The 16,409-nt window shown below is 42.5% G+C and overlaps 1 protein-coding gene and 1 long non-coding RNA gene across 2 annotated transcripts in view; one reads left to right on the top strand and one right to left on the bottom strand.

The window, feature by feature from the left end:
- itga9 (integrin, alpha 9) overlaps positions 1–16,409 on the bottom strand; it is a 45,996-nt gene that overhangs the window by 10,883 nt on the left and 18,704 nt on the right. The window contains exons 16-18 of the mRNA XM_019870347.1: positions 3,832–3,984; positions 2,767–2,843; positions 1,696–1,843 (exon numbers count right to left, since the gene is read on the bottom strand). Coding sequence (XP_019725906.1) covers positions 1,696–1,843; positions 2,767–2,843; positions 3,832–3,984 — 378 coding nt within the window. The remainder of the gene's footprint in view (positions 1–1,695; positions 1,844–2,766; positions 2,844–3,831; positions 3,985–16,409) is intronic.
- LOC109516147 (uncharacterized) lies at positions 11,736–14,559 on the top strand. Its single transcript, XR_002168307.1, has 2 exons — positions 11,736–13,645; positions 14,333–14,559. It is a non-coding gene; the product is annotated as an uncharacterized LOC109516147 (long non-coding RNA).

Here is a 16,409-nt window from a genome sequence, read left to right as displayed (position 1 = left end):
TACATTTCCTAACTAGTGTCATGGTCCTTGCAGCATGGACTCAAGTTATTTGTTTGTCACTTCTGGTGTTCCACAGGTGTCTATTCTTGGCCCACTACTGTTTATCAGTTACCTTGTCCCCCTTGGCAATATCTTCTGCAAGTATAACATCATCGTTCTACATCTACAATCTATGTCTCCACTGGCTCCATGTCCCACAAATTTGTAGATAAAATTCATGTCGCAAGTTCAGACAATTTCCCAATGAACTCAACATGTTGGTTTTTGGTAAGTGGGAGATACTTGGAGAAAACAGAGGCAAACCTGAGGAGAATAAGGCTGGAGCGCACAATCACAAATCCTAACCCACAACTTTTGAATTCTGGTACGAGTGTACAAAACCAGCCCACACATGTTGCTGTAAATTGATTAAAATAATTCATACATTAATTATATAGCTTTGTTCCTTCCCAAGCAATTCAGAGGTGTCTGAGAGTGTAAAATAGTTTGAGCTAGCGTCGGGCAGTAGCAACATTACTGCTGCTGTTTTCAAGTTCAAATGGCTTTTCAGCAATCACATCACGACGTAGCGTCCACACACGCTACATTTCCCCTGGCAGTTCTAAACCTTCATGCATCTTTTCCATTTGACGTCACGTCAAAAAAGGAAGCACTGAAGATGCTGCAGCCCCGCAGAAGTCTCAGCCAGTGTTGTCAAAGCAGTTGGCTTCCAAAGCTTTTTGATAGTTTACATTGAAAAACAACAGCCAGCTAAGACCCCTCACTCTTAAATCTGAGGGGCAGACAAGTTCATGCTGGGTTTTCTGGAGAAAATTGCCCTGGGGAGAACTGAAAGTTTGCCTCTGAGCTTTGCATCGATCAAGAACATATCACTTTAGTCTTCTCCGGTAGTAATTAGAAAAGTCTCTGAGAGCATTAAATCTGGTCAATGGATTGTTTGTCACCTCTTCTTAAAGTTGGCTTCCTGTTTCCTCTGTGCAGCAGGTCACCCGAACTATCAGGTTCCTGCAGCAAACCCTGGCAACCTGATAAATGACGTCAGCAGGGGGACCTTAAATTCACCGGGGCACTCCAAATCTGCGTTTCTCATACAACTTGCCTATACCTTGCGTTCTACTGAAATGGAATTTCACCTTGTCATTTCATATCATTGGATGTGAGAATGTGAGCTTTCATCAATCACTTGGCTCTGGTGTGAGCCTGATGACAGGATGTGGTCCTGTGCACCATCTCAAAAGCAAACTGATGGGGCGCCTCTGAGCTGGACTAGACCTGCTTGCTTTCTCTTCCAAGTGACGTGAGTTTGAGGCAAAGGTTGCCACTGTGGAATCCATTTGCTTTGCAGAAAATCTCTCCTCCAGGTATTGCAGGGGATGGCAGAGGGTTGGATTTTATTGTCAAGGATGACATCATGATGAATTTCCATGAAGAGTAATAGCTCTCATCAAAATTCATTTATACGGTGACATAGGATATTGCAATGACGTGTGAAGCACCGTGGGAATATGAAGGATGTGCCCACATGTGGGATCTTCTGCATTTGGTATATAAAGCCATCTGCCATAGGTCTGTCTTTATTCTCCTACTGTTTCACCTACTTTTATTGTATACATTTTAACCTAAGACATAAATGGAAGAAGGGCAAACAACAGATCGGACTGATACGAATAACTGTCAACCAGGCTTGAAACTCACCTTTTGCCAGAAGTTGATATAGAAAACCTCTCGGGAGAAATTGAGATAGACGTTGGTGTCATAGGCGTCATCTCCGGCATTTGAGATGGTCAAGTTCAACGAGACGTTCCTTACTCCTCCCAGGGCCAAATGGGGCCTGCTGTGTGCCCTGATTGAAACATAAAGCAAACTATATGACGTAGCCAATAAACTATTGTCCAAACAACCCTGAGCAATGTCACAGGAGAAGATTTGTGAAACTTTTCTCACTCCTCAAAAGCCACAGCATTAGGTGAACCCGCAAAATACTGATAGCCAATACAATAGCTTGAAGTGAAATTTAATATATATGATGCATATTTTTGCGGTTTTAGTTTTGTTGCAGTGCCCCGTTGAATATTTTTACTTGTGAGAAATATTAGAAACACCACTGTAAGAATTAATGTCTTGTACTGGATATCAGACTCCACATGTCTACCTTTTGTTATGTCCACTCAGCATTAGTCCTAACCTAATATAATTAATTTAATGCCAGTTTTTGGACCACAAAATATAATACACACATCGCTTGACCCAAACAATACAACGGTAAAATGAATCCAAGTCGCCAACGTTTTAGAAGGCTGCAGTTTGTGGAGGTGTCTAATCTTCTTGCATGCCAACAGGTGGTTTCCACTAATGTAAAAGAGGGAGGATGAAAGTCAGAAAACATCTGTCTGAGCATCGGAATAAAATTTCCACAGCTCCATAAATAATATAAATGACAAAAAAAGACATTTGAAGGGAAGTTAGCAAGACCTCTCAGATAGACTAAATCTTCTACAAGAGGATGCTAATGATGTGGGGCTGTTTCATGAAATTGTAGTGGAAAACAATAATTTAAAAACATCTAGCAAAAAGACTGTTTTTTGTGAGTTAGTTCACAGAGTAATACTCCATAAAAAGAGAGGGAACTCCCTGTGCATGGAAAAACATATGGACATCCTCCAAGCATGCGTCATGGACCCACACCCACAGGGCTGATGTCTTCTCTTTGCAAAAAGGTCCAAATCAGACTGAATCTGAACAATGATGTCGTAGCTTTGTTTTTACCCAGACAGCAACAGCTTTCCATGGAGACGCAGGTCTGCAGCACAGTCGTCTGACAGGCAGTTCTTCTCAAACCAAGTCTGAGGAGGAAACACAAAAGTTCACAATGACTTGCTACTCCGTCTAGGGGGCAGTGTTGTGTCGACAGGAAGGCCAGCTTACTTGCAGCCTATCTTAAACTTTGTCATCAGTCTTTCTATGGTCAGGCTAATCCACACAGAGAAACTTTACGACCAGCAGATCAGAAGTTGTTACGTTTAATGTTACAGTATTGCTTAATTCAGATAAATCAATTTGCGGGTGTTGAGAGACACCATCCTTCCTTTTTTGCATGACGTGCAGCCCATCTTGGAAACATGTGGGCTAGGTTAGAGGTGGCGACAGTGAAAATAAATGAACCTGTCTCTTGGATTCCACTCAAGAAAACCTAACACGGACAATAACAAACTCGTAACCACCACAGAAGAAGCGACTTTGGGCTTTTCCCTGCCGGGTTGCCACAGCAAGTCACTCACGTGATTTGTTTAGCATAGTTTTTGACATCACATGCCCTTTCCTGACATAACCCACCCATTTTTATATGGGCTCAGGCCTGGCAGCGGTGTGCTGACTAGGTCTTGAACCCACAACATTTGCGTGAAAGTTAGCAGCAGTTAGTAGTATCCTCAAGTTGCTATGCTACAGGTGCAAGCTGGTAACCACCACATTGGATCTTAATTTTTTCCAATGCTGTGGTGAGCAGATTAATGCTGCCTGCATAGTTGAAAAGTGGAGGTCTGAGATGGCATCATGTTATTGAGGGGCTGAAGCAACAGCGCCTCTGCTGGTTGCAATCAAGAAGCGCACTCCGCTTTGCTCATTTATGATGAGCTGCTTGCTGACATGTCATCAAATTGAATGCTCAACTTTAGGTTTGATGTCGGAACTGTTTGTAATTTGGATGAAACCATAATAATTTGCTTTGGCCACACAAATAAATAAATAATATATTTGCATCACTGTAAATCAACTTGGAGGAACCACAACAAGACTTGGCCCAGAATGTCACTATTCAGCAGTGTCTTGTACCTCGTTCCTCACTGCGATCTTGTTTCCTTTCCTCCACCGAAGAACAGGGGTGAGAGCAGGCAAGTCTCCCTCCTGGTGTCCACCGACCACATGCTTCCCAAGGCTGTATGCCACCTCAAACGTGATGGGTGTGAACACGTCTTTCACATCTTTCTGTTAAAAACAATAACAAACAAAAATGGCAGTTATTGTGAGTTCTGCTGCATAAGACACAAGTTAGACAAGTTTGCCTATTCAGGGTCAAGCAGAGTCAGGAATAATTGTCTGTTTATTGTTAAATTGACCCCTCAACAGTTTGGAATCTTAACAATATAAACTGTGTACAAAAAATATAAAATTGCAACACATTTGTAATCCAACAGCCATGGAGATGTTAATAACATTTAAGTGGTGGGCGGACTGATGGCACTCAAATAAAATGCAATCCGGTTTTCAATCCACATCAATGCTTGCAGTGAATTCCTCCAAAACAAGATCATCTCAGTTGCTTTTTATTTTCTGATTTACGCAACCCATCAAAGCACTTAATTTACTGAAACTAAAGCAAGCCGAGCCACTGATGATGACGACGTTCGGAGTCATCATTCTGAAGACATGCAACATTTTTTTTTTTAAATCTAATTGTGCCTGTGAGAACTATTCTTGTGTATCCAGTGGCTTAATCAGAGACCACGGGAGGACAGTTTGATTTGGCATTGGCTTTGGAAACATGTTGAGCGAAAGAAAATAGAGCTACATTTGATCAACTCTCATATCTTCATTAATGACAGAATAATACGGAAAAAAAAAAAAACCTTTTCATCTCCTTTGCTCGTTATATATAAAGAGTGGATCAGGTCACACTGTCTCAAAGTCAACAGTATAACCACGCAGAGGCTTCAACAGTAATCTAACAACAGTGAGCCAAAATCCACAATGAAAACACCCTTTGTTTCCGGGCATCAAACTCCATTCTGCCCACTTTCACAACATTTTCCATTGACCACCCACCCATCCTCTTTACTCAGACAGGCACACAGCCAGTCTGGGCTTTGAACACACTGAGCATCACGAGTGGTGAACCCACCCAGTTCATCACCAGTGAGAGAGTAATAGCAGGAAGCAGCGCTCATTAGAGGAGGACATGAACAGACAGAAACAGAAGATTTGGGTCTGCTTTGGGAAGCGGTGTAGCATGCAGATAAAACGCTGGCCTTGGAAATGATATCACTTTATTTGGTTGCCAACTACACTGAATTGCTATTGAAAGAAAGGGCTTTTATAATGAATAATCCTTAGATTCGTGTGATACTTTACATGCAGTGAAAACTTTATTCAAATGCCTCTGACTCCATACAATTTGGTGTTCAACTCATATTTTCAGGAAAGGTCCAGCCAGCAACAGATGTCAGTTTTTGTGCGTGCTTAAGGATACCACCACTGAAGAGTACAAATGATGACAAGAAGAAATGATGACAACAAAACCATACATTTAAAAAAAAAAAAACAACAACAACTTCTCTGGTCCTTACAATGCGGTATGGCTAAAAGGACAATAAGTTGACACCATTAACAAATGTAAAGAGACTCACCTCTCAGATACAAGCAGTAACCATAATTTGTGTCTGCAACGAGTTAAAGGTGAATAGAATTTAAAATCAAGTTTAATATACATTTACACAGGAAAAAAACAAAAACGTAGCGTGTCTGTCTGGAATCTTATTTATTTCAATGATGGATATGAACTTTATTAGTGGGTTTAGTCGTTTCTTTCCCCCTCCCAGTGTCTACTTGGTTGGACACATCAGGACCAAAAGCCGATTCATTTTATGTCACTTACCCAGTGCACACTCTCACAGTACTACTGATCAATAACAATAAAGCAGCGGGCCAGAGACAGAGGTCACACTCCAATTCATCAGTGGATTGAGATTCATGCTGCACTGGACAGAGACTGTGTTGTTTGCGCTTTGCCGCTGTTGGGTTGGAGGGTAGTAACATGACCAGCGTTGGAGTGAGCACATGAGAAACGGCGGCAGATTTCCCGGCCAAAGTCTCCACCCAAGTAGCCATTAAACCAGCATGCTTCTAATGGCCCCTGTCCACTGGCCCCTTTGTGAACTGAACCCCCAAGGGAGTTCATTGCTCGGGCCTGGAGCCCCTAAAGTCCCACTGCTTATCTCACATTTTCACAAGCCACATGAGAACTTAGGGTTCAGGGGCCAATGGGGCATAATGACTTGAAATGTTGTGTTACTGCACAATTCCATGCTGAAGGAGTGACTTTTTATGCCATTAAATCGGCATAATCGCTCGACTGCACTGTGAATGGATTCCCATAAATAGAACATCCCATATTTCGCAGATGGGGACATTTTGACATAAGAAACACAAGTTCGCCGACTAAACTCCCAGGAATTGCAGCAGGCTCGCATCATACGTGATTGAGGCTGTCCACTAATACGCTGCACGTCTTCCGTTTTTCACTTATCGCTTGATCAAAAGCTCCCAATTTGCACCACACCCCTGGCACAAACACTCCCAACATCACACACTGGAATTCCTAAGCTCCCAATTTGCACCACACCCCTGGCACAAACACCCCCGACATCACACACAGGAATTCCTAAGCACCAACTGAAAAGGCGACTCGCATAGTGTTAACTGCGGGCTAAGTTTATGGAAGTATACTCCACAACTGTTTGACAATAAACAGTTGAAAACAGAACGCTTGTGAGAGGCCATTCTTACTTCAAAGGACTCCGCAATGGTCAGATGACAGCATTGCTGGGAATGCGTTGGAAATGAAAAAAGGGAACAAAACCAGTCACTTTTAAGACCCTTCTGAGTCTGATATGACTTGTCATTTATAGGTATTATGCTGATCATGATGCCTCAAGGGGAAATTCTATTTGCATGATGTTCGTTGTACCCGACACAGAGGACTAGATCATGCACATGGAGGCATGCAAGGAGCGAAGGAACCACTGAAGGTCCTGAGGTAGAAGGAAGCTGTGATGCCTTGCTGAAGAGCACCTCAAACGTAGTCAAGAAGCAGACGAGCATTCCTCCAAAAACAAGATGCCATTTTGGTGGGGGGAGGAGGGAGAGGGGCTCAAACCACAACCCTCCGGACAGATGAACTACTTCTGACCATTGGCTTCAATAGTGACACGATGGTATGTGACATCTCAAACATCTTAGCACAGGAAGCGTAGCGTGTCAGAATATTTAGGGGGTATTTTGTTGCCGGATCATCTGACAACTCCTGTGACATAGTACTTGACCTCAGTCAACAGGATGACCATTTAAACTCTGGCTAAAACAGCAGCATGCAAACATTCCAGAGAGGAAGCGAGACACTTCCATCGCTTAAGGAACAATTGCTTGTTGAGCAAAGGCAGCGATAATTAATTCGGTCATAAGTCTTTTTATACAGCTTTTATCTTGACATCATGACACCAGTGCCATTGTTAGACAGCCTGATTCACTACTGTAATACAATAAAAATGTTTGTGCACTTTTTTTCCTTGCCAGGTGCTGTCTCTGGGCCCCAGTTTGGTAGATTGGTGCCCGTGTTGCGCCTCTCTGGCCGTTCAGATGAATTTACTAGACGAACGACGCCACAGTTGTTCCTGCCATGTCCCTCATGGCATCTGTAAATTTGGTTACAACGACTAGACTTGATATTAGACTTGCTGAAAGCAGGTAGTCAAGAAGCAGACGAGCATTCCTCCAAAAACAAGATGCCATTTTGGTGGGGGGAGGAGGGAGAGGGGCTCAAACCACAACCCTCCGGACAGATGAACTACTTCTGACCATTGGCTTCAATAGTGACACAATGGTATGTAACATCTCAAACATCTTAGCACAGGAAGTGTAGCGTGTCAGAATATTTAGGGGGTATTTTGTTGCCGGATCATCTGACAACTCCTGTGACATGGTACTTGACCTCAGTCAACAGGATGACCGTTTAAACTCTGGCTAAAACAGCAGCATGCAAACATGCCAGAGAAGAAGCGAGACACTTCTATCGCTTAAGGGAGAAATGCTTGTTGAGCATAGGCAGCGATAATTAATACGGTCATAAGTCTCTTTTTATACAGCTTTCATCTTGACATCATGACATCAGTGTGATTGTTAGACAGCCTGATTCACTATTGTAAAACAATAAAAATGTTTGTGCATTTTTTTTCTTGCCAGGTGCTGTCTCTGGGCCCCACATTGGTAGAACGATGCCCGTGTTGCGCCTCTGTGGCCGTTCATCTGAATTTACTAGACGAACGACGCCACACTTGTTCCTGCCATGTCCCTTGTGGCATCTGTAAATTTGGTTACAACAACTAGACTTGATATTAGACTTGCTGAAAGCAGGTCTAACTGGAGGTGGTGATCGAGGCACAGACAGACAAATTCGGCATTCCGTGGAAGTGCATGGTGGAAATGATCAGACAAATATAACACCAGCATGGGACAATCCTGATGAGTAATTGTCTAAATCTATTCCTTGAATGGGTTATAATTATTATCATCTTTAAAATATTTTAATATCACCCCAATCACTCGTGCAAGAGGTGTGGGGGATATTGTCACGCACAGATGCACAATTGGGGGTGCCCATGGTACATGCACGGCCAACGACATCATCCACAAGGGGAGAGCTTGCAGTTTAACAGTCAACGTCATGCATGGACCCCAGCAAGTCTATTTCCGTTTCCGCATTTGAAGCACTTGGGCTTACTGCGCTCAGAACGCTGTGATTTTTATGCAAATGATGGATGTTGTGAGGATTGGCTGGGAAACGACAATTTCCATCCAACAACAGCGCGCAGAGGTGTAAACGGCAGAATTACAGCATCGTCACTGTAATCCCCTCTCACCATCCCACCAATGATTTATTAATGCTTCCAGTCACACTGTAACCCAGCAGGAAATATTTTCTTTCCAACTATCCTTTGGAACTGTAAATTCTCAAATATGACAGTTTTTCATGTTACGAGAGTTTTGTTTTTGTTTTCAGTAATCTTTCTTTACATTATGTATGAATGTAGTGAAATCACAGGAGGCTTGCCATTCGTTGTGCTATGAAAGAAAACAGCTGTGGCACAAACCTTTATCCCCAACACCACCTCACAGTGGAACAAAGGTAGAGCCAACGCTCGATGTTTATGTTCACACTCAGAGCCACTGTATTTGGTATGTGCTCACTCTACATCCATACGTAAACATAATGTATGTTTGCACTCAAAAGAGTTCAATCAATGACGCTCATTGGATCTTTGCAAAACACCACCTTTGTATTCCTAGAAGCTCTGATACATGTTAATCTGATCAACATAATGGTAACAAACCAAGAACCCCCCTCCCTCTCATAACCCAGCACCCCTTTGGTTTAGGAGCATAGCTCCACCGCAGTGGTTCTATGGGAGGAGTGACGTCAGGCTGCATAAGGCTCTGATCTTTAAACGCCTCATGCTCGTCTGAAATGCGCAAGAGTTACTCTCTCAGCCAAACCCTCAAAAGCATATGGCTGGATTCTACTCATGGGAAGTTTTATTAACTTGCAAGGGAAACACACACACACACACACACACACACACACACACACACACACACACACACACACACACACACACACACACACACACCACACACACACACACACACACGCGCTACTCCTTATTAGGACAATAGACGTTTGGATGACTTGCAGCTTGAAGCCCTTTCATTGGAGGGCTAAACGCCAGGGAATCTAAGCCCAAATGGAAAAACCTTTTGAGTGAAGTGATGAATGAATCCAGCCTGTCCAAACGTTAGCGTGACATGTGTGTATGATGAGACATGCATTACTGGCAAGAATGCTTCCAGCATATACTGGGCTATGGCAAAATGTACAGAAATGTGAAGAAAAGTGGTGTGCTCCACAAGAACCACAATCTTGCTTGAGGATGTGAGAAGTTTGGCCTAAAGTAGTCATGGGAAGCACTGTCTTGGGAGAGCGACTCTCAATTTATAAAGCTTTGTAGGTGTGTATGTAACTGCCGCAGTTATTTTCATGAGCATTCAGTTGGAAATAGTCAAGCGTGAAAGCATATTCACACTTCACCATTTTACAGTGACACAAGGCAATGATACACTACTAAAAGTTGTGAGTACTGCCCAAAAACAGCATAAACATGTCAGCTATCCTCCATCCATCTCCATCATTTCATTATATTCAGGGTCACAGCACGAGCTGGAACCCAGCGCAGTTGACTACGTGCTAGACTGGTCACCAGTCAATCACAGGGCAATTCTGAGGAGAAGTGATATCCTGCCAACATGTGAAACGTTCCACTTAAATGACCTAATCGCAGATGCACAGAAAAGACACATTTATGTCAGTTACCTTACTAGAAAATGTCTGATCACAGTGCAGCACGTTACTTGCTCATTTCACATACACTTCATTAGCCACTCAAACTTAGTCATTGGTGGCTAAGTGAAGCAAAGTCATAATTCTTGTTTATCGGTTTTATTTTTTGCCACCACATAGGCCTACTACAGTTGGTATGAATTGACACACATGTCAAAGCAAATAGCAGCCGCCTGCATGCGACAGTTGGCCTGTTCTGTCAGACTCAAGGACAGAGCGACTGGGCGGATACATGTTTAATTCAAACTGTTTATGATCTTATCCCGCTTATTGTTTGCCACTTAATGACGTATGGCCGGATTCTACACATACATAAGTTTGAGTTTATGACCACATCAGTTTCCTACTTCCTTTGGGAGAAAATGTTGTGTCTGGACGGTGTACTACCCTTTTAAAAGCGCTATGCAGATGATTTTTCACATGAGGGTTACAGTTTGGTTTAGCCTAACCCTTGCAAAGTTCAAGAGAAAGAAAATCATGTCTGCAAAATTACACAAATTCGTTCATAATTCCAACCCGGATTACAAAAAAAGCTCACAAGCCAGCAAAACATGCATTTGGACTTTGGACTCTTGAGAGGCATTGGAAAGTACAGCTCACACCAGATGTATGCTCTGACAAACTTCAACAAACATCCAACACGCAATCAAACCTTCGGCCTGTCTGATGTTAGTGGCCGAGGGAGGCAGAGATGTTTGTCCAGCTTCGGGCATTAACCTGATAACCTCCACAACCTGCTGTCCGTCACAGCAGAGTGAACCTGACACAATCCAAACAAACCGAGCATTGAAGAGGTTATTGCACATTGTCCACTTTGCAAAAGTCAATTTGTGAGCTTCTTTAATGTATTATCAAATCAGTTTATCAAGGCAAATTATGTTTGCGAGAAGCAGTTTTATTAACTTAGGTAATTTCTGAATCTCAATACAGTAGGCAATACAACTCGCAATGGTAGGATTTGGTTGCATTTGTTTGTTTGCAAGGTCATGTTAAAATGACCATGAACACGTTATCATCGAAACTCGTTTCTTTGAATAAGATGGTCATGTCTTCTCTTTAATTGTTTAACATTTGCATATGACCACCTCCTATAGTGCTGGAGTGGAACAATAAGATTGTTCCTGTTTATAAACTGGTCCGAGGTCATCACTGTGACAAATGTTGGAGGTATGTACTTTCACAATGCTTTTGTTTTACTTGGAATTATTTGTGCAGTTTGAGTATGTCGATCTAAATCATCATCTCACCCATATAAGGATTCGTTTCCACAAAACAGAAATTATTTTGTGAAATAGAGCGCTGCGAGACACCGTGAAGCTGTGTTGAAATACCATCTCATGAGCAAATGCATACTTCCTCCTGGAAACATAGACCATGTGCACTGTCATGCAAGAATCCTGTTTCACAATTGAAATATCAGGCAAACACAATATTAGTTTACAAAACTACTTGCAATGTGCACTTTCAAGTCAGTGTTTCATTCATTTCACGCTACAACTGAAACACACGTTTTTGCATGTGATGACTTGGCCAAGCTGAGCCAACAGAGGCCTGCCGGGTACAGTTCCAGTCAGGTGATATACATAGCCAACATTTACATTTTTGCAAATGTATCTTCATGTCCATTTATTTCAAACACCACTCAGGTCAATGCAAATGAAGTTCAACTTTTATAGCCTCATTCAGAAGGCATCCAACGTTTGACCCTTGGATAGTGAAAACCACAGCTGGGTTTCATAAAAGAGGAGAGGAGAGGAGAGATAGGTGCCTGAAGTTCCTGCTTGAAATGGGCAGATGGAATAGGCTTACTGCTCAAACATACCAAAATCATCTGCGTTGTTATTTTTACTACGTTCCATTAACAGCTACTTGATTCAATGCCAGTTACCACAGTTGTGTTCTGTACCATCTGAATATGAAAGCCTGCCAATCGCCTATAAATACACAGATGTGTTTTCTCACAGCTTTCTCATTCAACCCTCTCACATTGTTTTATTTTCGATCAGGACTTTGCTTCTGGTCTATTTTCAGGAACATGGGATTTAATTCTGGAAATGACCCCAAAGCAGCACGGTAGCAGAACTAAGAGGTGGGCTGGTCAAAAAAAAAAAAAAAGTTTGTGCTTACAGCGTCTGCATTCCATAAATTCTTAACCCAACTTACCAGTCATCATTGTAATCGTCATTATCATCATCATCATCAGTCTACTACCTTTAACCCGTCACTTATCCCGGCAGTGTACTGCCGAGTCACGTGCAAGAAACGAAACAAAACCCTCATCGGGAAAAAAAAAAAAAAAGAAGAAGCAGAGTCCAGACGAGATCCTTTTAAGGAAGCAGTTTGGGTTCTTAACAACGGGTAATCAAATAGACTCGGGTCACCACTACAGCAAGTATCTCAGAGAGCTCATAAAAAAGGAAACTAAATAATTGTCTTCAAATAAACCTTTTCATTTGCATGCAAGCAGGCAGTTTCATTGTCAAATAATTCACTGAGCGAGCCATAATTCTGTTGTTGTTTAGAGAAGGAGCCCTCTAAAGACTTCCTTACTTTGAAAAATTAGTTTCCTCCAACATGGTGATTAACTTTCATCCATAAACAGGAAGTTTATTATCTCCAGACTCGTGCAATCAGTTCAAGCTAGCCGGATGCGGATGCTTGCGCAAAAGCGTTAAAATGATTCTGGTGCTAGAAGAGTCTTATTTTTTGAAAGTTGCCTTCAAGTGCTAATCTAACAGCGAACAGCTCTCAAATGCAAGAGAAAGCAGCGGGGAGGGACGGCTTAAAAAGTGCAGTGTTTGTGTTTGAGACTCTTTCATCCCGGTGATGGAAGAAGGCTCCAGATGCTTCCTGCAGCCGATTTCGTCACTCCGCGCAAACGCCTTTGGCCACTTCTACTTAACTGTTGTCATTGGAGACATTATTTATGGGCCCAACCCAGATAAAGCTGCAACACACAAAGCCAATTATACTAAAGTCATTCTTCAAGAGCTCGCTCGGCTGGATATAAACAGATGTCTCGTGTATGCATTTTTATGTTCACTTTGCTGCAGACGTTGGCTATTGACGCAGGAAGCGGAGGATGATGTTGACATCTAAAATAACAACCATTAACGAAGAGAAGTGGGAAATGACAACACGGTCACGGCCGTGTCTCAGGGAAGTGCCGCCAAGTGATGAAGTAATGGCAGCCTTTTGTCTTCCCTCTCCATAGGATAACTCGCTTGTGTTTCCTCTGCAGTGCAAGTTGGGGAAAACATGGCGAGAGAATCTCCTTCATTGTGGTCAGACTTGGCCCCCCATAACGTTTCCTTGCGGTGGCATCGTGTGGTAAGGAGGCAGCCAAAATCCTGCAGAACCATTTTGCTCTGTAAGCGGAGCTGCCAAAGTCAACGAATCATCCAATCGGCGCAGGTTTTGGTCAGTGAGATATGACGATGGATTTACGATGGCAAGAACAGACTCGGTATAAATGATCCACGGCAGAAACAACACCTTACTAATGACTCGATTGCACATTTATGAGAACGACTTCAAATGTTTTACTGTAAGAAAAACTCTGCTGGCTGTGCACTCCCAAAACAAGGCTGACGAAGAACTGTCTCACGTTCCCTCTGGCACGACCATGTAGGGAAATCCTGACGAAAATATTAGTCTCTGCTAAATTTAACTGGAATAATTCATCTTTACTACCTTGTGATAGAAACAGCCAGAATTCCGGGACAAAGCACCAAGTATTAGCCACTGACGTTTTCCACTCTAGATATTGTTACAGCTCATTTTAATTATATTCTTTAGACACGATGCTTGACGCGCAGTCGTGTGTGACAGACGACAGCTGGGTATGATTACCTTCCCGCTATGTACCTTTACTGTATCAGCTCTCTTGGTAAATGAAACCAAGAGGGCGGCATCAAGAGAAGTGCACGTTTCGGCCGAGTCTGTATTTTGTCTGTAGAACGGCAAACAAAGCAGGCAGTGTGACAGCAGGCCCGGCCGGCTTTGGGCTTCCACGCGCCGCGTATTGCCGTCTCTGGGACTTTATCCACATGGGGGACTCTTTGGGAGGTTGTTACAGGAACTCCTGGTTTGCTTTTCTCTCACCAGGGTTTCCTGTTTGTCTGTCAAGAGAAAACTGCCAGGTGCCAATGACATGGAACATTTGAACACTCACTTGAAGGAGTGGATAAAGGATTTTAGGATAGACTTGACTGACCGCCAAAAATGATGTAGCTGGTAAATCTATAGGTCACTGATTCAACTTTTACTTTGCACTTCACAATTTTGCCTTCTGAATAGTGCTTTTATTAAAAAAAAAAAAAAAAGCCAGAAAAGCACCTACACTGGAAGCAGTCCCCTAAGGTCAAACAGGTCAGAATACGGTCGTCAGAGGGCAAATTGCTTTTAGTGTAGCTTTCTTTTGTAACAGCTATTCCCAAAACCAGCCTCAAAAGGAATTTTAAGAGAACATAAAGACAGGCAAATATACAAAAATTAAGTGAACTAAGGGCCTACAACTCTAATGTCTCCACGCGTACTTTAGCTTACGCCTTACTATTAACGCTAATTAACTAGTTTTGTTTTACACTTATGTGACTATTAATAATATAATAAAATATCAGCACTGTGACATTATTTCTATTTCGAATTATGTTGAACCTGGTGGATCGTTTACTTTTGAAGGCCTGTCTTTTCTCGTGGTGTAGCAGTGTTAATCACAATAGAATAAGCAGCGAGAGAATAAGCAGCGCATGGCTACGTCTAATATTGATGGAGTTTATCATACGTCTGTACCCAAGGGCCGTTATTCATCAGCAATGGGGAAAATGGAATGACGCGAGTGTCCCAATGTGTCACATACCATAGATGCCGGCATGATGGGGAAGTAAAGCAGACCCCGTCACCCTACAGAGTAAACTCATTTATCAGCACCGCCACGTGACTGTTGCAATATAATCTACTTGTGGATTGTGGTAGAAGAAAGTCAGCATGTTCTTGCTTACGAAAAAAGTAGGCCCTCCACCCCCACTCCCAGATTATTACAAACAGTTACTACGCGGTATCACATAATATGATGCTGCCTTTTGGTTTGGAGGACGTAATTGAACAAAAATGTTTTTCAAAGTTATTTAAACAATGTTAAGAAACTTCAGAAGCATCATGAGTCTTGCGGTCATCGTACATTCAAAACCAATTACCATTTAGCTTTGTTTAGTCCAAACTAGATTGTGAATGTAGTTCTTGAGCTGTTACAAGTGTCTACATATTTGCTTATAAAAGATGTTATTGGCTAAATGTATCGTGAGTGGGGCTGATCGAAAAGCCTTTCAGTGCTTTGTCCCGAAAACAGCTGCTGACAAGCTGACTGTGAATCAAAACAATGAGAAGTGGTGAGATATCCTCCCCGTCACCAGAGACGAAACACAAGTTCCGTGAACTTACTGTGTTGGTGCCAGGCAAATGTTAGTGGGGCAGTGGAATATAGGCCAGAGCAAAGTGCACGTGTTTGGGGTGTAGCAAGCAGGACACTTACAAGCTAAATTAAACGGACAACTGTTACAGGCAGGGCTTTGGCGGCCTATTTTAGCTCCTCCTTGGAGACAGAAATGCATCTACTGATGGACCTGCTGGAATCAAAACACACGTATGGCGATGGACACGTTATGGTAGATGTAAACAAGCCATAAGCATGACAGAGTTCACGAGAAATGCAGAGCACCTAATAAGGGATTAGGTGAAAGAGTTTGTTTACTTGGACGAGCTATGAATCAAATCAATGCAAGCCATGTCGACTATGCATAGACATAGTGAATCATAACTATGCTTTAGTGTGAGGGACTGTTTATCCCAACGTAATGTTAACACTGCACCTGTCGCTCCACTGAACATTCTCCAACTGAAGAGCGCATTGAGTGGTCATCGATTCCAAACCAGCTGCATTTGACAACTACACAAACCATCCAACCGGCAGAAAAATACCACTGATATGAGATAATATTAAGAAGAAGAATACAAATCATCCCTCACATCTTCCTGACTCAACCCTCGCACATTGTTTATTCTATGTTACAAACCATAAGTGGTCCAGTCTAACTTTCCATGGGGTTTCCTACTAAATGTTCACAAGAACATGCTGGGCTTAAGTATGTTGTCACTTAAAAAGTCACGCATACATATATATATA

Source organism: Hippocampus comes, unplaced genomic scaffold, assembly GCF_001891065.2.
Source record: "Hippocampus comes isolate QL1 unplaced genomic scaffold, H_comes_QL1_v1.1 scaffold76, whole genome shotgun sequence".
NCBI classification, from domain to species: Eukaryota; Metazoa; Chordata; class Actinopteri; order Syngnathiformes; family Syngnathidae; genus Hippocampus; species Hippocampus comes.
Note: the sequence above shows the minus strand (reverse complement) of the source record. Positions and strands in the feature narration are given on the sequence as shown.